The sequence below is a fragment of the Ambystoma mexicanum genome, chromosome 3q (assembly GCF_040938575.1).
Source record: "Ambystoma mexicanum isolate Mex_15411 chromosome 3q, UKY_AmexF1_1, whole genome shotgun sequence".
Classification (NCBI taxonomy): Eukaryota; Metazoa; Chordata; class Amphibia; order Caudata; family Ambystomatidae; genus Ambystoma; species Ambystoma mexicanum.
The window spans coordinates 577,156,867-577,184,114 of NC_090926.1; the positions used below are offsets into that span (position 1 = coordinate 577,156,867).

At 49.4% G+C, this 27,248-nt stretch overlaps 1 protein-coding gene across 13 annotated transcripts in view; it reads left to right on the forward strand.

Moving 5' to 3' along the window:
* Window positions 1-27,248, forward strand: part of RBFOX2 (RNA binding fox-1 homolog 2) — a 1,085,372-nt gene that overhangs the window by 795,813 nt on the left and 262,311 nt on the right. For all 13 annotated transcript variants that reach the window (XM_069654361.1, XM_069654368.1, XM_069654359.1 and 10 more), the window contains one exon: window positions 7,482-7,628. In XM_069654361.1, coding sequence (XP_069510462.1) covers window positions 7,482-7,628 — 147 coding nt within the window. The remainder of the gene's footprint in view (window positions 1-7,481; window positions 7,629-27,248) is intronic.

Consider the following 27,248-nt stretch of genomic DNA (forward strand, 5'->3'; position numbering starts at 1 on the left):
CCCCCACCCTCCTCTGCACTGCCCTTGTGGGCCTTGCTTGGCGGCTCTACATCCCACCTTTTGGGAGTCACCTGCACAAGCACTTAGCCTGACGTTCTCTTCCTTGGCTCCGTTTAGCACTTCCCTTCCGGGCCCTCCACCAGCACTTGCCCTCTCATGTTGCTCCCGTCTTTCCCTTTCTCCTACTCTTCTCACTGTACTTGCATGTCTGAATGCCACACAGCCTAGAAGGATTGTATTCGACTGTGCCATTATTTTCCCCTGTAACATTCCCATTTAGCCGTGTGGCGCTTTAATGAACATCATTAAGGAGGGTAGACAATGTGCCAATTTATTTGTTATTTTATTTATTCGTTTTATTTTATAATGGGCTTTTACAGAATGTGTTTTAAGGTGCAACAAGACTGGGTGGGTGGGCAGGGTTGTCATATATGGTCCTTCTAGGCATTGAGACATTTGGATCGTGCAAGTGCAGGAAACAAGTACATGCAGGGGGCGGGTGGTGCCAGAGGTTTTAGCGAGTGCCAGGGAAGGCCAGGTGGACAGATCCTATGGAGAAGCAAGTGCAGAAGGTTCACATTCCAAGGTGTCTGGTGAGCGGGTTAGTGCGGGGTGAGGGAGCCCTGAAGGGCAAGGGTCACTTTTTTAGGGTGGCATGATTGACCACTTCAAGGTCAGAGGAAAGGTCAAGAAGGATGAGAACAGGAGGAGAGTCTGAATCGAGATTAGACTGCAAGTCCTTCACAGGTGTTGAGGAGTGCAGGTTCCGTGCCTCTGGCAGCTCTGAAGCCAGACTGGTGGTTGTGGAGACAACCAACAGATTCAGTGTGGTGGATAAGCTGGTAGATGGTCCGCGTCTCCAAGAGTTCCCAGGAAGGGGGTCATGGAGAGAGGACAGTAGTTGGCCAGGCAGGAAGGGTCGGTAGAAGGCTTTTTGAGAGGTTGCTCAAGGGAGTGCTTGAGTGAAGGAAAGGATCAAGTATTGCAGAAATTTGATTAGGCTGGAGCACGGGAGACGATGTTGTCCTCGAGTTCTGAACGAGCAGGGAAGCACCTATTTGGATGAGACTTTCATGGAGCAGACTTGTCTAGAAACATCAGGTGATATGGGAGCGAAAGAGGAGAGTAGGAACAAAGGGAGGTGGGGGAACAAGGAGTCCTGAGAGCGGGTGAAGGAAAGGGGTGTGGTGTAGAAGAGAGGACACGATATCCTGAATTTTAGTGATGAAGCAAGAGGCCAGAGAATTGTATAGTGCCAAGAAGGCAGAGGAGAAATGGAGACTGCAGTAGGATTGGTGAGTTCCTTTCAGATTTTGAGAAGTTCAGCCGTGTTGTTGGTGGCCACAGAGATGCGGAGGGTTTGGATATAGGCCCTCTTGTTCGAGAAGATGGAAAGTCTGTATTGCCTTTGTCGCAGGCGGCAGGCCAGTTTGTCAGGGGAAGTGCTTGAAGCCTGCCACTTCTGGTTCAGCTGCTCTGCACTTGCATTTCAGTGATGCCGGGTCGGAGTCATACCAGGAGTTGCACTTGGAAGCAGGTTTCATGCAGATCCTCATGACCTGGGCAAGGATGTCCAAAGAGTTGGAGATGGAGAGTTGAAGGTTAGTAAGGGCTGTGTCAGAGTGAGACTGTGGCAGGAGTAAGGGGGGGGTGGGGGAGTGAAGGTGGCGGCAAAAACGGCAACTGACACTTGCTTCATAGGTCGAATGATTGAGGAGGAGACTGGCAGTGCAGGTGGGTGCTTAGCTTTGGGGACCCAGGTGGCAGGACAGAGCATCATCAGACCAGGAGTGAGGAGTAATGAGGGTTGGAGATGAGATTTCTGCAGAGATGAGAGCATCCAAGGTGTCTGGCAGAGTGTGTCATACTGGAGGGAAGACTGGAGAGGGAAAGAGTCAGAAGTTGCGGAAGAGTCCTAAGGCCACATTAGCGGAGTCTAGATGAATATTGAAGTCTGAGGCTTGTGGACAGCCCACTTTGAGAGGAAGGGGGAGACCTGGCCAGGTGGCCTGAAGATGGTGGCTAGAGTCAGAAAGCGTACAGGAGACACCAAGCTTGCAGATAAGGCATTTGAAAGGAGTAGTAGGCCTGAGTGGGTATGATGGTAGCAGGGACCCACTCTGGGAAGATCAGGGCACTCCTCCGCCCCTGGGCCGTTTAGGTCTGGGCTTAAGCTCTTGTAACCCTCGGGGAGGGGAGTGTCAAAACTCATGACAGATTGGCAGGGAACCAAGTCTTGGTGAGAGCAAGGACGCTGGCCTTAAAGGAGGTGGCAGATGTCAGAGTATTTGACGGCATAGCGAGAATTGAGGGGATCTAAGTGAAGCAGGCTGCCACTTTTGAAGTTCTTCCGAGGAGGCTTGACAGGAGTGTGGTACACCTGTCGGAAGGTGGCAGGAGGAGTGGCAGGAGAAGGGAGGAAGTTGATGAGGGACGGAAGATGCTTGTCGGAGTTGAGGCGGAGGTTTCGCTGAGAGCCCTGGCCCTGGCCCCATTAGGTAGACCTTAATTCTGGCCCTAGAAGACAGGAAAGATGCCAACGGGTGCCATCATTAATTGGCGAGGAAGAGAAGGGGGAAGAGCACTGCAACCATATGGAAAGTCCAAAGGTTTGGCGATTGAACGACAGAGGATGTCTGGCAGTCTACCTGGAAGAAGCGTTGACCTAGGTTTCCGTGATGGGCAGGACTGGATTGGTGACCAGGAGATTCTCCTTGAACTTTTTCCTTCCAGACTTCGACAGAGGAATAGTATGGGTGATAGAATAAGTTAGAGAAGGGTAGATGGAGAGCACCATTGAGTGAGAGTGCAGATAGAAGGCAAGGAAGGTGGGGAGAGGGAGAACTGTAGTGCACAACGCCGAACACCACACAACAATGCAAAAATGGAATCAAAGTGTCCAGAAAAGGGGGGAAAAGCCTAGGTTACAGCAGAAAAGCAAGACACCTAGGAGGGAGTTATCAGGATAGAGGAAGATCCTAGATGGACGGAAAAGCCCAATTTTTAAATACAACAGCAAATGTAAAAACACAGATTCGACTTTCTTAGAAGAGGTGAACGACTCATTTTTTAACAGAATGGAAAATGTAAAACGCAGAAGGAGAGCCCCAAATTGCTAACTTGACACAATTCATCTAGTGCGTGATATGGAGAACATAAACTGCAACGTGCAACAGAATGCACACTTAGCAAAAAGACATGAATAAGAGGATAGAGGCAGTTAATTAGGGAGCAGTAATGGCTGCACCTGCTGCTCACACTTTTCTTACCTTGTCTGTCATTGCTGGTGGACGGCTATGCTGCATCCCCCCATGGTGAACAGTCAAACACCCCCTGGAGTTGCTACTGTAGGAGCTGCCCTTTGCCTCGGGCCCTTAGCTCCAGGGGCTGCATGGGAGGAGGGCTCTCATAGATTAACCTATTAAGAAGGGCAGATGGGCCCATCCGGCAATGGGGATGGGAAGGGAGGCGGGAAGAGAATGAGGAAGAACAGAAGAACCATGGGCTAAATGCCCGCAATGCAACTAGACCAAATGATTTCAGTTAAACTTTCCACAAAGCGGGCCACAGTTGGAAAGCCACACCGTGGAGCGTTGTACTGCCTGATAACTTCTTGGCCTTCTAAGTAAAATATTTAACTTTTCAATGCAGCCAACAGTTGTTAAAAGGCAGAGCACACTGTGATGCGGCTTTCCAGTTGAAACTTAACTTTTCACTGTGGGTAACAGTTGCATTCATCAAGATGTTATACAGTAGCACAACTTAGGCACTCTTGGCTGCATATTTCTGGTTTTAAACCAGAAAAGCAATTCACTCTGATTAACAAACCTATTGAAGAATAAGTATTGTTGAGTAAGGCTATGATGAGGCTTTCGAGGCAGCAAAGAAGGACCATGACATGCTAAAGAGCATAAGCCACATTCTAATAAGCTGTATGTTCAAAGTGGAGTTTTCAGCAACCCGCTTCTCAAGCAGGGGGTTTACATGGCAACTTTGGACAGGAAAGATGCATACTTTCATATTTTAATGTTGCCAGCACACAGGAAATTCCTATGTTTCAAAGTGAGAAACTCTCATTATCAATTCAAAGTACTTCCATTCGGCATAGCCTCAGTGCCACAAGTGTTTACCAAGGGTCTAGCAGTGGTTGCACGCCACTTTTCCTGGATGCCCATTCTAGTGTATCTTAATCTAGACTGGCTATTTACAGGAGACACACCCCAAGCATGTCTACAGAATACCCAAAATACATTAAACCTACTTCTCCATTTGGGATTTTCAATCAACGAGACAGCCAAGTCTCATTACCAGCCAAGTAAAAAAAATTCCTTGGAGCCTTAATTCGGACAAAAGACGGAGTAGTCTTCCCCTCCACCAAGAGGATCTAAAACATCCGAATTCCACAATATGTAGCAAATTGTTGATAACCGTATACCAGGCCATGCACCTGCTCGGAATGATGGCTTCCTGCATCTACCCAGATACTCATGCCTGCCTCTGCATTCATCTTATAAGAGTGACTCGCAAGACAATGGTCTTGCAATCGTGTGACGATGTAGTAGTTGTCCTGTCTCTGCGGTGCTGGTAAAAATAAACCTAAAGGGGAAATCAGTCACCACACTGCCAATAGAGGCCACTCTTACCACAGCAGCTTCCCTATCAGGGTGGTGGGAGCACAACTCAGTCACCAGCAAGCAAGCACATCAACTTGTTAGAGCTTCTCGCAGTATTGACAGCGCTCAAAGCCTTTCAAAACCAGCTGCAAGGAAAGACAATTCTAGTCCTAACAGCACAATAGTCATGTTTTATATACAATGCAGGACACACTCCAGGTCTGTCCAAACTAGCCCAGAACATATTGAATTGGACCCTGAAACACATGTTCCTCCTGTCCTAGGGGAACACAATCTTCTAGCACATGTCCTCAGCATGCAACGGTCATTCATGTTCTACGGGAAGTTGCACGTTTCTGCTGACATTTTACACGTCCTCACAGAATGGAGTCATCCACGTATCGACCTCTTCGTACCACAGGAGCCCGCGCAATGCCCAGTCTTCAACTCCAGGTATCCCCAGATAAAATCCAAGGGGACTGCCCTGTGGATGAATTGGTAAGGGAAGTTTGCAGACACTCACCTCCCTTCCCCCCGCCCCCCCCCCCATCCCCCTTCTCTCCTCAACGCACCGGGAACAAGTAAAACCTTCCAATGTGGGCCCGGCAGACATGGCTCTAACACCTAAGTCTCTTTGTCTTCCAGTCTTCTTGGTAAGGTCCTGAATGTGAGGGATGAAGGAAAGAGGAATCGTTGATGACTCCAAGGTTTCAGGCTTCAGATGAAAGAGAAGAGGGAACCCAATAACAATTGGGTTCAGGCTAATTACTGCCCACAGTCCTAGGATACAGGCATAGAGTGGCCAAAGATGTCATCTTCTCTCACATACACAAAGCGGGGCAAGGGATAATCTTCGAGTCAAACAAAGACCACCTTCATTTTTGCTCAAGTGGAGCTATTTAACATTAAGCAAATATATACCACTTGCCTAGCCCCGTGAGCACCAGGAGTGGAGGAAACCTTTCTAGGACACAAAGGGATAACTTTGAGGTACCCTTGTCTTGGCCTTCATATGGACTGTTGAGGCAGAACAGATTTAAAACCACGCAGCTAGGCTTTCTATTAAGCCTAGCTGGATGGGGGCGGGGGCAAGGGAGTCAAAGTTGAGGGGACCCTCAAAGTTAAACAAAATAGCTCCAAATAATAAATTAATTCTGACCTAACATCCACCAGTTCCACCCTTTTCGTTTAGTTCCTTGTATCTTTCTTGTTGGATGACACAAGTAGCTGGCCACTTTAGCAGTCAGCAGCCAAATTATCAGAGCACTGCATTTGCACCCACAAGCTTCGGAAGTAGTATCAGTAGTATCATCTCGGTTGCCTCTGTGATCTGTAGTAAACCAGGATGCTGTTGGGCTGTGAGCATGAGACTTATCTTTTGAAAGTGTGCTGGAGTGTAGGTGCTTCTGGCATTTTTCAGGGATGTTGAGAACTACCTCAAGCGGGTTTGGGGGAAGGGGTTTTTGCATGTTCATGGGTGTGTGGATAGTTTTATAGGTCAGACTTGTAAGCAAGTCTAAGGTACCCTGGGGCCATAGCAGTGAATGCAATAATGTGAATCAAGATGCACTTTGGCCACCGTTGGACTGTGTGGACTTTCTTTGATCTATTCGAGACTTCCTTTACATTTACATAGATGTTTTGTGGAAGGAGCTGGATTCTGGCATTAAAGGTCCAACTAGGGTTGATTCAATTAGTTGGTAACACTGTCGCTCATGCACTGCTGTGTTATCCTGCAGCTTTTTCACCATCTTAAGTTTTTATCATACAGATTGTGGAGCTTTTAGTGATTGCTACATTTAGAAAGTCTGATTTTCCTTTCAGAGTCTGAGAAATAAGGCATTAGTTTATATTTGTGGCAATGGATGAGGAAGTTAGTTTCACATATTTGAACAATTCAGTTCGAAGTGTTACCGGTGCTGCTGTCTTGTGACTTTCAGTTCTGAGCCTAGCTTGATTCCCTGCATTTTGGTAATGTCAGTGAGTTGAGTAGTGAAACCGTTAGCGAGCAGGAAGTAAAGGTGTGCAGAATATATTCAACGTTCTCCTGAATTGCTCTGCTCAGCTGCTTATCTAAGGCCCTGCTTCTTCATTGGAAAGGTCCCCTGCCAATGAATTGGCAACGTGGTGAATTGTTTGGGGAAAGGTCAATTGAGCGAAATATCACAAAGATATTAACAAGAAAAGTGTACCCACATTTTCCTTTGTCAGAAGCTGGATATCTCCTGCAGGAGGAGGGGTCGCGGGTGGCTGTGGCCCCATTTGAAGGGGTTACAGGTTGCAATGACCTGGATGGGCCCAAAATTGGGTTCTGTATTCAGCACCCCTCTGTGCTTCTGGCACAAGAAAATCTGAACTTAAGTGGAATTCAGATGGGATAATTCTAAGCCTGGTTCACAAGTACAATACTCACACCCAGGTTTTTACGTATAACAGACTTTGGAAATGCCTTCCATTTATGAATGCACCATACAAATGTATTTTGTGTGAATAGGAGGAAGACATGGAGTGATTGAGTCCTGATGGACCGTACATGGAGAGCCCATCAATAGTATACATCCATGTGTCTGCAAAGTAAACTGCTACATAGCATGACGAGAAAATAGTGCATTAGTTTATAGCCTATCAATGATTGGCTAACCTTGAAAATGTGATCGATTTTGTTTTTATAATTAGGTCTGACATTTGTCTACTTGTGATGGTAGGACTTCATATAGTTTAGTTGGGCGTTTGACTTACACTCAAACTATGAAAATTAGGGCTAGCATCACTTAAGGTTCATGTGCAGCCAGGCATATGCAATTTCTAACAGAGGCTTGCCTGACTAGTCAGTGCACAATGTCACTCTTGTATGTTTTCCTATTTCAGCACACAGACGGAGGAGCACAGACAGATGGACAACCCACTCAAGCCCAGAGCAATGAGAGCAGTGACAGCAAATCTACCCCAAAACGGCTGCATGTGTCAAACATACCCTTCCGATTCCGAGACCCTGACCTCCGGCAAATGTTTGGGGTAAGTAAACCTTTGCTTTTGTGTCCTGCTCTCTCCCAATCTGTCATCCCTTGCTATGCACTCATACAAATCTCCCCTGTGGTTGCACCAGAAACTAAGTTGTGATGTTTGTTAATCTGCTTAGAATCACATGCTGTGCATAGGTCCGACATCCAGTGGTCACTGCGGAGTATTGCATTTTGTTTTTCGTAGTCGAAAAGGGGACGTCGACAAGGCGTCTGTAACACTATCCCTATAGTGACGTGTGTTGTACCCACAATCCCTCAGGCGTCGAGGTCCCTCTGATTGTTTTTTTCCGCCCAGCTACTGGTCGCCTTTACGCGGAGCTCCTCGAGAGACATTGCCGATTTCATCTCCTCGACCTTTGGTCGTTTTCCTATATTAATATAGAACATATCGATCCCCCCCTCGACGCTGTTGTGAAGCTGTCTCCGCCGAGCAAGATCTTCGACGGAGGGGACGAGCGGAGGAGATCCTTCGGCATTGCCGAACACGTGGCCTGGCCTCGCAGGCCAAATACAGTAGGGAGAGTGGGGGTCGTGGGACATCTCTAATTCTTTTCTGAGAATGCCTTTCCTTTTCCCCTTCCTTTCCCTTGGGGTGGTTATCACGTTTTATTGCCTCGGCTATGGAGAGGACACCCTTTAGGTTTTGCCCGCTTTGCAAGGGCAAGTTTACTTGGAAGGACAAGCATTCACGGTGTAACCGCTGCTTGCCCCTCGATCACAAGGAGGAAGGTTTACGGCTTGTCGGCTTCTTAAGCCGAAGACTCTAAAAGACCGTAGGGTCAAAAGGTGGGCGGCCTACGCTATGTCGAAGGCCGACGCTCCACCCACCGTTGCTACCTCCGACAGTGACGAGGAACGTGATACCACGACCTCCGCTACGGAAGTCGTAAACCCCCCTAGAGAGCGCACACGCGCTTCGTCGTCTGTCCCCGGCCCCGACGGGCTCGGCTCACGCCCTGCTTATGGGGATGAACACCACGGCGACACTGACGCACACAAGACCACACATAAGCACACAACCCATGGCTCTTCTTTGCCGAAGGCAAAGAGAGCATCAGCGCCCAAGGAGACGCAGGTTTCACCGGCGGCCTCCTCGGACCGTTCGGGTTCGAAGCCCCTCTTGCAACCGCAGCCGCGACCAGCGACTGGGCTTTCGGCAAATAAGGGCGCCGCCCCCAAATCATCGGCCGGAGCGCATCAGCAGAAAGCGCATGCCGCCGTAGAGCGTTCGACACCCATAACGTCGAAACCACAGCTCTCCGCTGACAAACGAGTCGCTGAGAGCTTGGCGAGGATCGTGGTAGCCGACGCCCACAAGCGTACGCCGAAAGACACGTCGAGCGCTACGCAAAGGTCGAAAGACACGCCGAAAACACAGGGACGATCTCCTTCAGTCGAAGGGATTCCCAGCACACCTGAAGGCTTTTCGGAAGGCGACGGGACACTTTCCTCGACGTTATGGGAGAGGTCGAGCCGTTTTCAGCTACAAGACACCAATTTTCCCCCGCTAGACCGCTCAGGGGTACCCCATGAAACCATGGAAAGGCTCCATCTCTGCATGGAAAGAATGGAGAGGTTTATGAATGCCCAAAACCCTCCCACTCCAAAGAGAATAAGAGAAGGGCCTCAGGAGGACCCCAGGGCCAAAATTCAAAGATTAGTCAATCCCCACCAGGACACAGCCTCAGACTTCCACAGTGTGTATGACCTCACTGGGGAAGAACATTATTTTGAGGAAGAGGATGATTTTATGGACGAGGAAGACGGACGGAACCAGGAGGAAGGTCTGGAAGACAGCCCAGACTTGGTAGGAGAAGGCTTCGGAGAAAATCCATAAGAAGGATCTTCTCACCCCTGGCAATCACCATCAATATATTCCGACACTGATGTCCTGAACCTAAATCCTCCTGACATTTCACCTGTTAGAAACACGTCTCCCATTGACGATCAACCCACATTTAATGCCCTGTTGCGCAGAGCAGCAGCACACTTCGAACTGGACACTGGGGAGCTCTCCCCTGAATTAGACTTTGTAGAAAGTGTAATTAAGGAGAAACCCCCGGTCAGTCAGACAATTCCCCTCCTCGCTTCGGTGAAGAGAAGAATCATCCCTTCGCTGTCCACACCCGCACTAATCAGAGGGGTCAATCCTAGAATTGAAAAACTTTTCACTCCTTCACCCTCAGACCCGCTGTACATCAGGGGACATTCCATTCCGGATTCCCTGGTAGTAACCAACACAAGAAAGAGGGCAGGGGCACCACTTTCCACCAGTGAGGCACCACCTGACAAGGAGGGCAAGCGGTTATATGCCCTTGCAAAAAGAATTACATCCTCGGCCGCCTTTTCGGCAAGAATTGCCAACAACAATTCTTTGCTCGCTAGCTATGCGGACGCGCAGTGGGCCAAACTGCGCAAAGACGCCGAAGAAGCGCCGGAACCATTACGTACGCGCCTGCTTTCAACTATTGGCGAAGGAACCCAGGTCAACCAGAGTATTGTAAAGAGCTCTCTGGATGCGGCAGAAACTGCGGGACGTTCCCTAGTTCAGGGAATAGTCCTAAAACGACACGTATGGCTGCGCAACTCAGGGTTCAAACCGGAGACACAGGCGTCTTTAATAAATAAACCTGTTGAAGACTCAAACCTCTTTGGGAAAGCGGTGGATGAGGCTCTGGAGATGGCTAAAAAAGAGTTCGATACGATCAAAACTCTTGACCAAATCTCTAAGCCCGCTACCAGGCGCGGCTATGGCAGTAAACGCTTTTTTCATGGCCAACAACAAAACCAGCAGCAACAGTACCCTGCCACCAATTTCCAGACCAATAGTGGCCAGTACAGCCAAAGAGGACAGCGCCGGGGCAAAGGAAGAGGGCGAGGGTCCACCCCCAGAGGTTCCCAAGCCCCTAACAACACCAAGTGACGCGAAGATTCGCGTCCCCTCCCATGCAACACCGGTCGGGGGCCGGATAACATCCTTTCTTCCAGCATGGGAGGGTATAACGTCAGACCGCTGGGTACTTTCCACCGTAGCCCACGGATACTGCATCGAATTCAACAGTTCCCCAACATACAAACCCCCGAGGGGGCGACGCATGTCACCGGAACATCTTGCCATCCTTCTACAAGAAGTACAGCAACTGCTGGAAAAAGGAGCCATAGAGGTCGTGCCTCTATCTCAGGTAACGGAAGGTATTTATTCAGTGTACTTCCTTGTACCCAAAAAAGATCTAACCATGCGCCCTGTATTAGTTCTGCGCCCAGCGAACAAGTTTATCAAACCCCAAAAGTTTCGTATGGGGACCCTACAGGAAGTGATCCCACTGCTATCACAGGGAGATTACATGACAACATTGGACATGAAAGATGCATACTTTCATATTTTAATGTTGCCAGCGCACAGAAAATACCTCCGGTTCATGATAGAGGGCAAACACTACCAGTTCAGAGTGCTACCCTTCGGCATAGCATCAGCACCGAGAGTATTCACAAAGGTACTGGCAGTGGCAGCGGCCCACCTGCGCAGGTTGTCCATCCCAGTTTACCCTTACCTCGACGACTGGCTCATAACAGGGGATTCTTACGAAACCTGCTTCTCCAATACCCAGAAGACTGTAGACCTTTTGTTCCAGTTGGGCTTCTCCATCAACGAAAAGAAGTCCAGCCTAGACCCCAGCCAAATCAAACAATTCCTAGGGGCTCTAATTCAAACAAAGGACGGCCTCGTCTTCCCCTCCAAAGAGAGGGTCCAAAACATGTTGTTTAAGATCCCTCAATATGTGTCCGGTCAAGAGGTGACAGTACGCAAAGCAATGCGCTTGCTAGGCATGATGGCGTCGTGTATTTATTTGGTACCTCACGCGCGCCTGCGCATGCGCCCAATGCAGGAGTGGCTCAACAGCCAGTGGTGTCAGGCCAGCGGACTATGGGACGACCTAGTGGTGGTCTCGCAGGCCTTAGTTCTCTCGCCTAGTGGTGGACAAAAGAAAACCTAGAAAAAGGGAAACCCTTTGCCACACCCGCGGCGGAAGCCACTCTAACCACAGACTCATCCCTCACAGGATGGGGGGCTCACCTATCCCATCAAACTGCTCACGGATAGTGGACTCCGAACGTAGCATCCAAACACATCAATCTTCTGGAGCTGCTAGCGGTGTTCAAGGCGCTAAAAGCCTTCAAGGAACACCTACAAGGCAGGATAGTGATGGTCCTTAGAGACAGCACCACAGCCATGTATTACATCAACAAACAGGGGTGACCCACTCTCCAGGACTGTCCAAACTGGCCCAAAACATATGGAAGTGGGCTCTCAAACAGAATATGTTCCTTCTGTCACATGTACCAGGGGAACTCAATCTGCTGGCAGACAAACTCAGCAGAGATTTCCCCCTGCCCGAAGAGTACGAATGGCGACTGCACGAAGACATCGTCTTCGACGTCTTCACGCAATGGGGGTTCCCAGAAATAGACCTGTTCGCAACCCTGGAGAACTCACAATGCCAAAGTTACGCCTCCAGGTACCCCCAGAACCAATCCAAGGGGAACGGTCTGTCGATTCAATGGTCAGGGAGATTTGTTTACGCTTTTCCCCCCGACTCCCCTTCTCAACAAGGTAGTGCACAAGATGCACCAGGAACAAGTAACCATGATACTGGTGGCTCCAATGTGGGCCCGACAGCCATGGTTCGCTCACTTGATGGAGATGTCTCTATCTCCCCCAGTGAAACTCCCCCGCCCGTACAACATGCTGTCACAAGACAAGGGCAGGACCCTGCATCCATGCCCCCAGAACATGAACTTAGCAGCCTGGCTCCTGAGATCATACAATTTGGACACCTACAGCTCCCACAGAGATGCATGGACATCCTCAGGGAAGCCAGAAAACCTAACACTCGCCACTGCTATTCTAGCAAATGGAAGAGATTTGTCATTTGGTGCAGAGGAAAGAGCATCAACCCAATTGACTGCTCTCCCACACATATTATTCTATACCTAACCCATTTATTGGATTCAGGTCTAGTGTTCAATTCCATTAAAGTCCACCTAGCGGCACTTTCTGCATACACCACTTCCCAACTCAAAGTGTCGTGGTGGAAGATCCCTGTTATAAAGGCCTTCATGGAGGGAGTAAAGAGAATACACCCCCCGATAGCTGACCCAGCTCCCGGATGGGACCTTAACGTGGTACTTACCAAACTCATGGGCTCACCATTTGAACCCATGCGCAAAGCAACTCTTAAAGACCTCACTCTTAAGACTGCTTTTCTAATAGCTATCACCTCCATCAGGAGAGTAAGTGAACTACAGGCTCTTTCTGTTCTAGACCCCTTTGTTACAGTTCACAAAGATAAAGTGGTTCTACGCACTCACCCAAGGGTTGCTCCAAAATTCATCTCAAAATTCCATGTAAACCAGTCTATAGAACTACCAACGTTCTTTCAAAATCCTTCCAACTTGGGAGAAAGGACTCTGCACACACTAGATGTGCGCAGAGCGGTCATGTTCTACAGGGAAAGAACCAGATCACTGAGGAAGACTAATCAGTTCTTCGTCTCGGTGGCAGCAGGAAGAGAAGGGGATGCAGTTTCAAAGTCCACTATTTCTAGATGGATTGTTCATTGCATCACTCTCTGCTATACTCTTGCTAAGAGAGAACTGCCCTTTAGGCCAAGAGCACATTCTACTCGAGGCACGGGGGCGTCCATAGCATTCATTGCAAATGTTCCCCTTGAGTCCATCTGCAAGGCGGCAACCTGGAGTTCTGTGCACACCTTTACAAAACACTACTGTCTGGATGCACACTCTAGATCTGACTCCCAGGTGGGACAGGCAGTATTAAGACATCTTTTCTCTACTGTTCCTTCTCATAACCCACCGCCAACTCCGGGTACTGCTCGCTAGTCTATGCACAGCATGTGATTCTAAGCAGATTAACAAACATCAGAAGACAATGCATTACTTACCGTAAAAGCATTTCTGATGGTTGTATCTGCTTAGATTCACATGCGCCCACCCATCCTCCCCGCTTGGATGGAAGGAACATAGACATCTTTCTATATTTCTCTCTTTTCTGTACTCACTCACGTCTAGAAGGCTCCCTCGGGGCAGAAAAATACAAACAGAGGGACCTCGACGCGTGAGGGATTGTGGGTACAACACATGTCACTATAGGGATAGTGTTAGACACGCCTTGTCGACGTCCCCTTTTCGACTACGAAAAACAAAATGCAATACTCCGCAGTGACCACTGGATGTCGGACCTATGCACAGCATGTGAATCTAAGCAGATACAACCATCAGAAATGCTTTTACGGTAAGTAATGCATTGTCTTCTCAGCAGTTTGACTTTCAATGCCTATTTATGGACCTCCAGTCATGGTCCCTGAAAATACTTTGCTGCAGATTCCACTCACCCATCATGTAGTGTCTCTGCCCTTTGTGCACAGACTGCATCAATGTCCATGAAGAAAATGTGCAAATGTGGGGCAAAGAGCAGGTTTGAAACCTCAGCAGATTATGCCATTCAGAGTCTTGTAAAGTGGATTAGTTACTGTGCACTTCTGCTGTCTTTACCACTACATCTTTCACACATGCACATTGGTTAGAATACTTTTCCACCATCAGACTATCATCCCCGCCTCTTGAGGGTCCAGAAAGCTTTGCAGTATATGTATCCATCTATGTTTTGTGACTTGTCTGGGTGTAGGCTCTCTGAATGCGGACTGTCTATATAAATTCAAGATCCTTTGCATTGTCCACAAGGCCTTCTGGGGACTGGGACCAAAATATCTCAAGCTTTCTCTTCTGAAGTAGCTTCCCTACTTGCGGTCTTCGCTCTTCCATCTCACACTCCTTGAGGGTCAATTGCTTTTCCAAGCAAAAAGCTGGAGGCAGATCTTTGGCTGCCGCCTCGCTCTGCAACAGCCTCCCTGCCTCTCTGAAACTTGAGCAGAACCATCTCGGGTACCAGAAGCTGCTCAAATTTCCTCTTTGCCTCTGCCTTCCCCTCTTCCCTGCTGATCTCCTGTCTGTCACTGCACTGGTTACCTAGCTACCATCTGAACCTCAGGCCAAGGTCCATGACCTACGCGCAGTTGCAAATCTGCACTGCTGCCTGGCAACCCGGCACTTTGGGGCTGTATGTTACCCTACAGTCCCTTCTCCAGCATGGGGTCTGGCATGAATTCACATGCTCATGAATATTCCCTGTCGCCGAGCTGGGAACCCTTGGTAAAAGAAAAAAGTTGCAGTTTAGTTTCTAAACTGTCTTTCCCCTATAAACCAATCACTGAGCTCTGTCTCAGACTGCCCCCAGCCAATGACTGCCCTTTACCTAAGCCCCTCCTCTAGAAGCCATCTTCAGATTTTTACCGCACGTTCAAGTGTTGGGTGGCCTCGCGTTTCGCTCTTTGAAAGGACACGGCAACATCAGAGCTTCTCTACTAGACAAAGGGGGGATCCTTTTATTCCATGATCGCCCGTGCGTCAGAGCATTTCCAGCTCACCCCAGAAGAAAGAAAGGAGGGCTTCCTGTACCAGTGCCGGAAGGCAAAGAGGAAGACCACCTTGTCTGTTCCGCTCCTGGACGACGTCTGGGGTGAAGAGCTGGCTCAGCGGACCCTCAGCCCAGCGAAGAGAGACCGGCTTGAAAAGAAGTACCAGTGGCCAGAGGATGCACCCAAGTGTCTACGGTTTCAGCCCTCGCCTGACTCGGTGGTCTCGGCGGCCGCCAGGAAGAAGTCAGTGAGTTAGTGTTCATCTGCACCTCCGGACAATGAGGGGAAGAAATTGAATTCCATGAGTAGAAAGGTAATCTACTCAGCAGCGACGCCGGTCATGTCTTAGCAATCATGGCCAGATGAGACCGGGAGCTTTGGTACAAGATGGCTCCACTCCTGGATTTCCTCCCCAATGACAAACGTGTCGAGGCTCTGGAGATCCTCCAGTAAGGCAAGGTGGCGTCAGACCACACTATTTTTTGGGCATGGATCGCTGCGGTGAGGACCATCAAGTCGCTGCTCTGCATGATGTCATGCATATACCTGATTTGGCTCTGCAGATTGCGGATGCGCCAACTACAGGAGTTCCTCGACGCCCGTTGGTTCCAAGTGTCCTGAGGCTTCCAGGAAAAAATTGCCCTTGACGAGTTCCGCCCAGCGATGAGGTGGTGGGGTGTGCACGCCAACATCGCCGGAAGCACAGACTTTCGGAATGCCCAGTACCAGGAGACGATCACAACGGATGCTTCCCTGGAAGGAGGCGGGCCCACACCGGTTGTCTTCACGCCAGAGGTCTATGGCTGCCGGATGAGAACGTTACACATCAACGTCCTGGAACTACGGGCAGTGTTTTGGGCCCTCGGGTCATTTCTGCGTCCCTCAAGGGCAAAGTGGTGAGGGTCTTCATGGACAATGCCACCACAATGTTTTTCATCGGGAGGCAGGAGGGCACCAGATCCCCAGCGCTCACCAAAGAGGCACAGAACTAGTGGCACTGGGCCGTTGCCCAGGGGATGGTCATCATCCCGTTTCACCTGGCAGGAGTAAAGAACACTGTCACCGATTCTCTCAGCAGGGAGCTGCATTCTTGACACAAGTGGGTACTTCGGCAGAATCAAGTGGAAAAACTTTTCCTCAAAAGGGGCAGTCCCCGGATTGATCTGTTGGCGACAGTGATGAACCCCCAAGTGCCGGAGGTTGGCTAGCAGGTTCCCGGGTAACATGGGGGACATATTCTCATTACCTTGGGAAGGCCTGTTTCTGTATGCGTTCCCTGCGTTGACGCTACTTCTTAATCAGTCAACTCATATGGTACCGGTGCAGGATGATCCTCGTCGCACCCCCGTGGCTGAGGCAGATCTGGTACCCAGACCTTCTCAGCATGTCGGCGTCCCCTCCAGTCAAGCTGTCGGTGGTAGTGTATCTTCTCTCAAGGGAAAGAGGTGCAATTCTGCACCACGGCCCAGGGTCTCTGAACTCCTGGCTCCTGCAGCATTAGATTTCAGTGGCTATGATCTTCCGGCGTACTGCAGGGAGGTACACACCAAGGCCAGGGCGTTATCTACTTTGAAGTGTTACGGACACAAATGGAAGCGTTTTGCGACTTGGTGCCGGTCGCAGAAGATCCACCCTCTGAGGGTCACGGCCCCCTCAAGTACTTCCGTATTCACTGCCATTTGCTAAATCGGGGCTGGTGCAGCCTGCATCAAGGTACATCGGGCGGCTATCTCCCGATACACTAGGTCTTTGGGACAGTCTTCACTGTGGTCGCACCGTCTAGTCAAAGAATTCATCAAGGGACTGAACCCCTCATTCCCGCTGGTGAAGGCCCCGGCGTGGGAACTCAACGCAGTGCTGACTAGGCTCATGGGACCCCCATTCGAACCTATGCATTCAGTCCCGCTCAAGTTTGTCGTGGAAGACCGCTTTCCTCGTTGCCCTCACCTCTGCAAGATGAGTAGGTGAGATCCAGGCCCTGTCCTCCAAGCGGCCTTACTTGACTTTCCACGAGACGAGGGTGGTGCTGCAGATGAACCCCTCCTTCATGCCCAAGGTTCCGTTGGACTGTCACCTAAGCGAGCCGTTGGTGTTACCTGTGTTTTTTCCGACGCCTTCGTTGCGGCTGAAAGCACTTTGCACTCGCTGGATTTGGCCCAAGCGATCAAGTTTTATGTTGCCCGTACAAAGAGTTTCGGGAAAACCTCTTGCCTTTTTTGTGAACTTTGGTCCTGTGAACCATGGGAAGGCCTTGTCTAAGGCTTCCATTTCCAGGTGGCTCTCCGGCTCGATCACTCATTGTCGCAGGTTGGCAAACCGACCGCTGCCTGGCCGTCCGAGAGCCCATTCTAGCAGAGCGATCGATGCTACAACAGTGTTCCTGTCTGGTGTATCCCTGCTGGATGTTTGCAGGGCTGCTACGTGGAGGTCGACGCACATCTTCATGAAATTCTACTGCGTCGACGGGGATTCCAGAGAGGAGTCCAGAGTCAGCCAAGCAGTGCTGCGCAACCTGTTTGCTTGAAGGTAAGCCTGGTGAGGAGGTAAGAGATTGCTTCTGTTGAGCCTTGCCACCTCCCATGGTTGTGCATGTGTACTGCTATGTATTCTTTATTCATGAGCATGTGAATCCATGCCAGACCCCATACTGGAGAAGGAACAAGTTGCATACCTGTAACTGTTGTGCTCCAGCATGGGTATGGCATGGATTCACATGCGAACCCTCCCGCCTGCCCCTCTGCGGCTCTTCTCTTGGTCCTACTGCCACTTTACGTGCTACCGAATCTGAAGATGACTGCCAGAGGGAGGGGTTTGGGGAGAGGGCAGTCATTGGCTGGGTTCGGTATTACCCAGAGCTCAGTGATTGGTGTATAGTAGAAAGACAGTTTAGAAACTAAACCTGTTTATACTTTTACCCAGGAGTCCCAGCCTGACAGGGAATATTCATGAGCATGTGAATCCATGCCAGACCCATGCTGGAGAATAGTTACAGGCCGTGCTTACCTGCACTTACCAATCCCCTGCTGCCTGTACTTAATCATTGCACTGCCACCAGCTAGCAGCACTTCCTTGTTTTTTGTGTTTTGTTGATCATATGTCCTGCACTTCACGCCCTCCCCTGGCACTTCTCCCCCTCTCCCCTCCCTTGCGCAATCTCAATGTCACTGGGCCTAGTAAGATCTTTGTCTTGTTCCCCCTTGTTCCCTTCCCATACCTCGTCGTGCCTTGAAACACTTGTGTATAGGCGCGCTATAAAATATATTATCTGAGGCTTGTGGAATCTGCTTAGATCACATGCTGTGCATAGGCCGACATCTAGTGGAAGCTGCGGAGTATTGATTTTTCGAAACTGAAAGGGGCGTCGAACCAGGGCGTGCCAGTAATACTATCCCTAGTGTGACGTCCCCTGTACCCATGATCCCTTACGCGTGTAGAACCCTCAGATTGTTTTTTCCTGCCTTACTAGTCGGACGCATGTTGTGGAGTTTCTACACAGTTACCATTCAAAACCTCCCCGTTCACTTCCACCCTACGCCCAAGATCGACGCCCGCCATCGAGGACTGCCACTACGGATTTCGGGCCTTGGAAGGCCTCTGCCCTGTACAGTAGGGAGAGCGCGGGGGTGGTCATACAGGCTTCTTTCTCACCTTTTTCCTACATATACCCCCCCGCTGCCATTTTGTAACACATGGACCGTACTCCATTCAAATTTTGCCCTAAGTGTAACGGGAAGTTTCCCTGGGTGGACAAGCACAATACGTGCAATCTGCAATCTAGGTCTCCCACAAGACCATCTCGAGGCTACCTGTCGAGCTTGCAAGCTCTTCAAGCCGAAAACCCTTAAGGACCGCTTAACTAAATGCTGGGCCCACTATGCAAGGCAGCTAGAGGCCATGGAAGTGGAGGGGACATTCAGCGTTGGCAGCAACACTGCCGAATTGGACGGCGAGGGCAAAGGGGTGACTTCGGACTCCCACGCGCAGGTCCAAGGTCTCTGACCCTACTAATAAAAGTAAAGTCATTCCTCCCACTGCTCACGATATGGGCATTGATGAGCAACCAGAACAGGTTGTTGCGCCTAGCTCCAGAGAATGGAACTCATCTGATATTGATAGGGTCATGAGAAGGATGTAATTTATGGCTGACTTCTATGAAAAAGACCCTAATTACTTTCATAGTCATGCCAACACCCCGGCTACTTCTGCCCCAAGGCAGCTGCCCATTTTCATATTGACACGCAGGGTGTCCAAGAAGACGTGGATTTCGCTGAAGAGATCCTAGGAGACAAGAGCCATTACTCAGACTATCCCTGTATTAAAATCAATCCAGCGTAGGATTGATCCCCCGCTGGTAACCCCAAATCTCACTCGTGCGGCTAATCCACGAGTCGAGAAATTGTTCCGTGCCGCACCCTCCGATCCCCTGTACATTAGGGGCCAATTAAAACGGGATTCCCTGGTCGCAACAACCACCAGAAAGAGGGCAGGTACACTGCTTGCTTCTTCTGAAGCACCTCCTGATAAAGAGTAAGACTATACGCTCTGGGTAGAAAGGTTGTCTCCACTTACGCCTATCGGGCACGAATTGCCAACAGTGCCACTCTTTTGGCAAGCTACAATTGCCCAATTGCCATCAATGGGAGGAGGTATTTGCTTTGGTATCCTCCGCGCTAAAGAGCCAGTTGTCTCAACTTGCTGCAGATGGAAGTTCTCAGGATGCATACTAATATTAATCGGCGAAGGCACTGTTATAAAGCGTCACGCTTGGCTAAGGCAGTCAGGATTCAAACCTGAAACCCAAGCCATTCTCATAGATCTGCCGGTAGAGCCGAACGTATTATTCGGCAAGGCAATAGAGGAAGCTTTAAAAACAGCTAAGGATGAGTACGAGACCCTAAAATCTCTTGCCCAGCTCACCAATAAACACTCTGGACAGAGGGGAAACAACAATTTCCGCTGCTTTCGGGGCCAAAGTTCCTAAAGGGGTTCAAACTATTACCAGAATCGGCAGAATCAGGGAACCTCATGGGGCAACAATCAATCCCAATCCTCACAGGGCTTCCCGAGAGGGCAGCGCAGGGGCTGCACTATGGGTAGAGGCAGCCCCGCCAGAGTTGGTACACCACCCAACAGTGACGTTCCGCTTCAGGTCCCCTCCCATGCATCCCCAGTAGGGGGCGCATTTCCACCTTCACCCATGCATGAGAGGGGATCACTTCGGACAGATGTGTGCTGTCCAGTGTCCGGAGGATACTGCATAGAGTTGATAGGGCGCCCCACGACCAGCCTCCGCGACAGAAGGTACACTCGCTGGAACATCAGAAGATCCTCTTCGAGGAGATCGCCATTCTGCTAGCAAAGGACGCCATAGAAGTCGTCCCGGTCAGCCAGGTAAACGGGGGTATTTATTCAACCTACTTCCTTGTGCCAAAAAAGATCTGACAATGCGCCCAGTATTAGATTTGCGCCCTGCAAACAAGTATGTCAAGCCACAAAAATTCTGCATGACTACACTAAAAGGTAATCCTCCCCTACTAAAAAAGGAAGATTACATGGCAACATTGGATATGAAAGATGCCTATTTTCATATTTCAATGTTCCCAGCGCACAGAAGATTCTTGCGTTTCAAGATGGACAACCAGCACTTCCAATTCAAGGTGCTGCCCTTCGGAATAGCCTTGGCTCCAGGGGTATTCACCAAGGTACTGGAGGTGGTGGCGGTGCACTTACGCAGGGAGGCAATCCCAGTGTACCCTTACCTGGACGACTGGCTCATTACAGGGGAGCCCGCCTAATTTGCAGACTAAACATCCAAAGAACCATCGACGACCTTTTTCAATTGGGCTTCTAAATCGACGAGAAAAAAATCAAGCCTGGTGCCAAGCACCTCAAAACAGTTCCTAGGAGCTGTCCTAAATACCCAAGAAGGGTTGGCCTTTCCATCAGAGGAAAGAATTTGAAATCTGTTGCTGCAAATTCCTGAATATCAGGCCAGTCGCCAAATAAGGGTGCGCAAAGCTATGCGTTTGCTAGGCATGATGGCGTACAGAGTCTTCGCTGATGGACAAGAGAGAATATTACAAAGGGGAAACCCTTCTACGATCCAGAGATACAGGCCGTGGTCACAACAGATGCCTCCCTAACAGGGTGGGGAGCACACTACCTTGACTATACAGCGCAGGGTCTCTGGTCTCACACAGTGGCTCAGAATCACATCAATCTGCTAGAACTTCTGGCAGTCTTCAGAGCGCTTCGGGCATTTAAACCCCTCCTATGCAACCAGTCTGTGCAGATCCTAACAGACTGCACGACTACAATGTTTTACTTAAACAAACAAGGGGGCACTCGTTCTCCCAATCTGTCCAAGCTTGCCCAGAAAATTTGGAAATGTGCACTCAAAACGGAAGATTTACTTGTCATCCCAAAATGTTCCTGGGGAACTCAACTCGCTAGCAGATGCTCTGAGCAGAGCTCTCCTCCCAGAGGAACACGAGTGGCGACTACACGAAGAAGTCGTAGGTAGGGGTGTACCGAATAGTAAATTTACTATCCGGCCGAATACCGAATAGTAAATTTACTATCCGGCCGGAGCCGAATAGTGAGCCGAATAGTAGTTTTGGCTTTTGTGTAGGCATGGGAAAGGCTCTTGCCCTGCACCGTCGTAGTGTTATTAACTGGCTATTGATGGTTGCAGGTGCAAAATGGTGCGAGTAACTAGGCATATAAAAGCTGTTGGATTTGCCAATGCTTGGTTTAACACGACTTCAGTGAAGGACATGCACAGTGTATACAAACACTTGTGTATGGGCGCGTTATAAATGCCATATCATATCATAGCGCTTATAAATTGTCCCAATGAGAACTTTCTTTCACAGGCCCATTGTTCGAAGGTACTTGCAACAAACAGACCTTTCATTAAACCTTTACAAGGGTGACTTGCCATTCTTTCCCTTTCAAAGATATTATCTTCTATGAAGAAATATCTTTTCACATCTAGTCATAATTCTGTTAGGACAATGGCAAGTCAACCCCCCTCCACAGAGATGCAGCATTGTGCACATTTACTTTGCAGCCTTGTTAGCAGAGCAAGTCTGCATTCACTGAAGAACGTTCAGTAGGCTAACAATGCAGCCAGCAACACAAGCTTAAGGGGCCACTTCTTTGTACAGCCACACAAAGAGATGCCATTAATCATTGCCTGCCCAGCGCCGTTGAGGCGGGGGCCGGCATTAGCTGTTAGTGGGCGCACCTGCAGGGGGGCGATAGTCACTGTGAGCACAGCGCCTATCAGGAGCCTGAAGCCCTGAGGTGTTATGCAGTGCAATGAGACTGAGACCCACCTCTTCCCCCCTCCCCCCCAGCACAACAACCTCCTGAGGACTCTGATATCCTCCCAGCCCATTGAAATCCAAAGTGCCCCTCCCCTCCTTTACCATGCCCGTCCCGCCCCACTTAGCAAAGCAATGTTAACTGGTTGCATGTGACTCCTGTTTAGAGTGAGTGAGAGAGATGTTCGTCAGCCCTCCGATCCGATTTCCCAGGCGCAGGAGATGCCTTGGAGAAATCAATGGGGCCTTGCTCCTAGGCGCTTCTAAGCGAGTTGTGCATAAAATCCATATTTTAAAAGTGACTGGATTGGCAACAGGAGGGACGCGATATAAACACTGTTCATGCTCATAGTCCTAGCAGCTCGGTTTTTCATGCAATGCACGTTCTTTTGTGTGCAACTCGACTGCCATCTAGTGGCTCATATGGTTTGTGCAGCAACTGCTGTGTTTAAGCTCTGCATCCAAGGCAAACACGTTGCTTTTATATGGAGGCATGTCTTTTCAGTGCAGGAATTTATGGTGTGTTAACTTCGGCTTCGAGTAAGGCTTCAAGTATACATTTGGCCGAAACCGAATAATTACTTTTTAGCCGAATTTCGGCCGAATACTTACTTGAAGCCGAAGTTCGGTACACCCCTAGTCGTAGGAGACCTCTTCTCTCAGTGGGGTTTCCCCACTATAGACCTATTCGCCACAAGCGAAAACAGACAATGCCCAGATTCGCATCCAGGTTCCCCCAGCCAGGCTCCAAAGGGAACGCCCTATGGATGAATTGGTCAGGAATGTTTTCCTATGCTTTTCCACCAACCCCTCTGATGAGGAAAGTGGTCAACAAGATCCACAGGGAACCGATGACGCTAATCATGGTGGCTCCTATGTGGTAGAGAAAACCATGGTATCCACATCTACGCAAACTGGCGGGGTGCGACCCGATCAAACTCCCGTGCCGGTACATCCTACTCTCCCAGCACGAGGGACTAACCGTGCATCCTCAGCCCAACTCGAACTTGGCAGCCAGGCTCCTGAAGTCAGAGTTCGGACATCTGAATTTACCCCAGAGATGTATGGGTATTTTGAAAGAGTCAAGAAAACCTAACACAAGGCACTGTTACTATGACAAATGGAAACAATTTGTAATTTGGTGCCAGAATAAGCAAATCAACCCAGTTAATTGTACGCCTTCTAATGTTACCTATATGCTCCACCTTCTGGATGCAGGGTTAGAGTTTAACTCACTTAAAGTGCACCAGGCAGCTTTATCAGCCACCACCACTTCCCATAACAAGGTGTCCTGGTAGAAAGTGCCAGTCGTCAAAGCATTTATGGAAGGGGTAAAGAGACTCCACCCTCCAATTTCTAACTCGCCACTAGGTTGGGACCTTAATGTGGTACTTGATAAGCTCATGGGACCTCCCTTTGAGCCCATGCACAAATCTAGTCTCAAACACCTGACTTATCAAACTGCCTTCTTAGTAGCCATCACCTCCATAAGAAGGGTCAGTGAAATTCAAGCTCTGTCAGTGCAGGATCCTTACTTTAGTATTCATAAGGATAAACTGGTTTTACGCACTCACCCTAGGTTCTCACCTAAATTAATTTCCAAATTCCATGTTAACCATTGAGCTATCGGCCTTCCAAGATCCCAAAAGCTCTGCTGAGGTCAAACTCCACACACTAGATGTGAGGAGGGCAGTCCTCTACTAGGTAGTCGAGACCAGACTGCTAAGAAAGACAGGTCAGCTGTTCATCTCCATAGCTCCAGGCAGAGAAGGCGATTGCGTCTCTAAGAATGCCATCTCTAGAGGGATAGTCTGATCTATCCAACTGTGCTATTCCCTTTCAGGTAAAACACTGCCTTTTACGCCAAGGGCCCACTCTACAAGAGGTACTGGAGCCACTCTGGCTTTCATTGCAATGTACCCCTTGACAGCATTTTCAAAGCAGGTACATTTAGCTCTATTCACACCTTTACTCAGCACTACTGCGTTGACACTCTTTCCAAGACAGATACTGAAGTGGGACAAGCGGTTCTAAGACATCGGTTTGCTCGTGAACCTTCTCACATCCCACCTCCTTCTAACACTGCTCACTAATCTATGCACAGCATGTGATCTAAGAAGATTCCACAAACTTCAGAAGGGATATATTACACATCAGAAATACGATTACGGTGAGTATGTGCTTAGATTCCCATGCGCCCGCCCTTCCTCCCCTCTGAGAGAAGGCGCATGGATGCTTGTAGTCTTATCCATCTTAATCTGCTTGGATACTCTGTACTCCCGCTACTCCTCATGCCACCTCACGTCAGAAAAATATAATCTGAGGGTCCTACACGCGTGAGGGATCATGGGTACTGGGGACGTCACACTAGGGATAGTATTACTGACATGCTCTGGTTCGACACCCCTTTTGAGTTTCAAAAAACTGCACGACTACAATGTTTTACTTAAACAAACAAGGGGGCACTCGTTCTCCCAATCTGTCCAAGCTTGCCCAGAAAATTTGGAAATGTGCACTCAAAACGGAAGATTTACTTGTCATCCCAACATGTTCCTGGGGAACTCAACTCGCTAGCAGATGCTCTGAGCAGAGCTCTCCTCCCAGAGGAACACGAGTGGCGACTACACGAAGAAGTCGTAGGGGACCTCTTCTCTCAGTGGGGAAATACTCCGCAGCTTCCACTAGATGTCGGCCTATGCACAGCATGTGAATCTAAGCAGATACAAGCCTCAGAAATACAATTACGGTGAGTAATGTATCCCATATAATATATATTTCTGAGGCTTGTGGAATCTGCTTAGATCACATGCTGTGCATAGGTCGACATCTAGTGGAATCTGCAGAGTATTAGTTGTTTTCAAAACTATCCCTACTGTGACATCCATTGTACCCATGATCTCTCATGTGTCGAGGGCCCTCAGATTGTTTTTTTCCGCCATTCGAGACGGACGCTTATAGCAGAGTTCCTCTTTCGGCTTATAGCCATTTACTAATTTTCAATTACTGATGGCTTATTTTTTCTATCCTTTATATCACCGACTATCGAAACATCACGCCGGTGAAGACCAGAAAAACGACCGTCGGGGAAAACTCCCGTGGCGGATCAATTTCGGCCTTTGAAGGCGCCCCGGCCCACACAGTAGGGAGAGGGGGAGGTCATCTTAGAATGTATATGCCCCTTTTCTTACACTACATTTGCCTACCTGCCATATCTTTTAGTTATGGACAAGACCCCCTTTAAATTTTGCCCCAATTGCAATTGGAAATTTCTGTGGGTCGATAAACACCTAGTCTGTAGCTTGTCTCCCGGCAAACCACGCCGAGGATTCTTGTCGACCGTGAAGGCTTTTCAAGCCCAAGACTTTGAAGGACCGATGTACCAAATGCTGGGCCCACTACGTCAGGCAGTTCGAGGCCATGGAATTGGGTGCTTTCAGCGACGACAGCAGCACCGCGCTTTCTGGCGGCGAAGGCGACTGGGTGGCTTCGGTTACCTAGGCGCAGGCCCCCAACCCCGGAAGACAGGCCGGCGGCCTTGTTATTGGGACAGCACTTGGCAGCGGTATCACTTCATCCACCACTAAGCACACAACCCAAGGCCGAGACTCGAGACATGTGTCAAGCGGATGCCAACGCACAACGTCCAGGGAAAGGTCAGTGGAATCTCTGTCCTCTGGGCACTCTAGTTTGAGATCGCTGCATGACAGGTCCCGGCTGCCGAAGGACGGTATGGATGTCGCGCAAAACACTCCCACCGATGGCCGATCGTCAACAGACAAGTCTCTGGTTCAGCCCGCACCCGAAATTAGACATTCTGCTTCAAGTCAGGTGCTAGGCCCCAAACAGTCTGTGAAATGCACTTCATGGGGTCAGGGTAGGGAGAAGGAGGCCAAGAAGTTCTAAAAGACCCCTCATGGGGAGAAGACCTCCCCTCTCATGGGGAGAAGACCCAGGAGGCTATGCCCAAACAACCTGTATTACTTCCTCCAACAAATGAAGATTTAGGACTCCCTTCCAAACCATTGGTCATCCCTAGTTCTGCAAAATGGTCGGCTGAGGATATATACAGGGTCATGAGGCAGATGTTCTTCATGGCCTGCTTATTTCAAAAGTTTCCTTTCCACTCACCCACTACAGCCCCCTCTGGGTCGCAGATCCCTTCTCAGCCCCCTGCTAAGCGGTCTTGCCCCGAGAATCCAGTGCAAGGCAAGTCATTGATCTCTATGACCCAGACTCAGACCATGAAGACCTCTCTATTCATGATGCAGCAGACCCTTATTACGGGGATGATGAAGACCCTGAGGTTGACCCCGAGGCAAATATGTATCCCATGGGCTCACCTGTTGATCAGGATCCCCCGGTCATGGACTCGCCCATTGACAACCAACCCCTATTAAATGAAGTGCTTGTTAAGGCAGCAGAGCATCAGGAAGTACAACAAGATAAGGATTTTGTAGAAGAAATCCTAGGAGAGAAGAAGGCTGTCACGCAGTTTATCCCTCTCCTCAAATCCATTCAGCCGAAAAATAAAGTTGTCACCACAAGGAAGAGGGCTGGTACTCCTCTAGCTTCCTCTGAGGCCCTGCTTGACAAGGAAAGCAAGAGACTTTACATGATGGGCAGAAAGATGGCCTCCTCAGCAGCGTTCCAAACTAAGTTTGCTAACAATTCTACCCTGTTGGCCAGTTATAGCTGCCACAAATGGGATAAGGTCTCGGCCTTACCATCTTTGGCCCCGGAACCACTTAATTCTCAGCTTGCCCAGGTGGCTGCAGAAGGGAGAGCGGT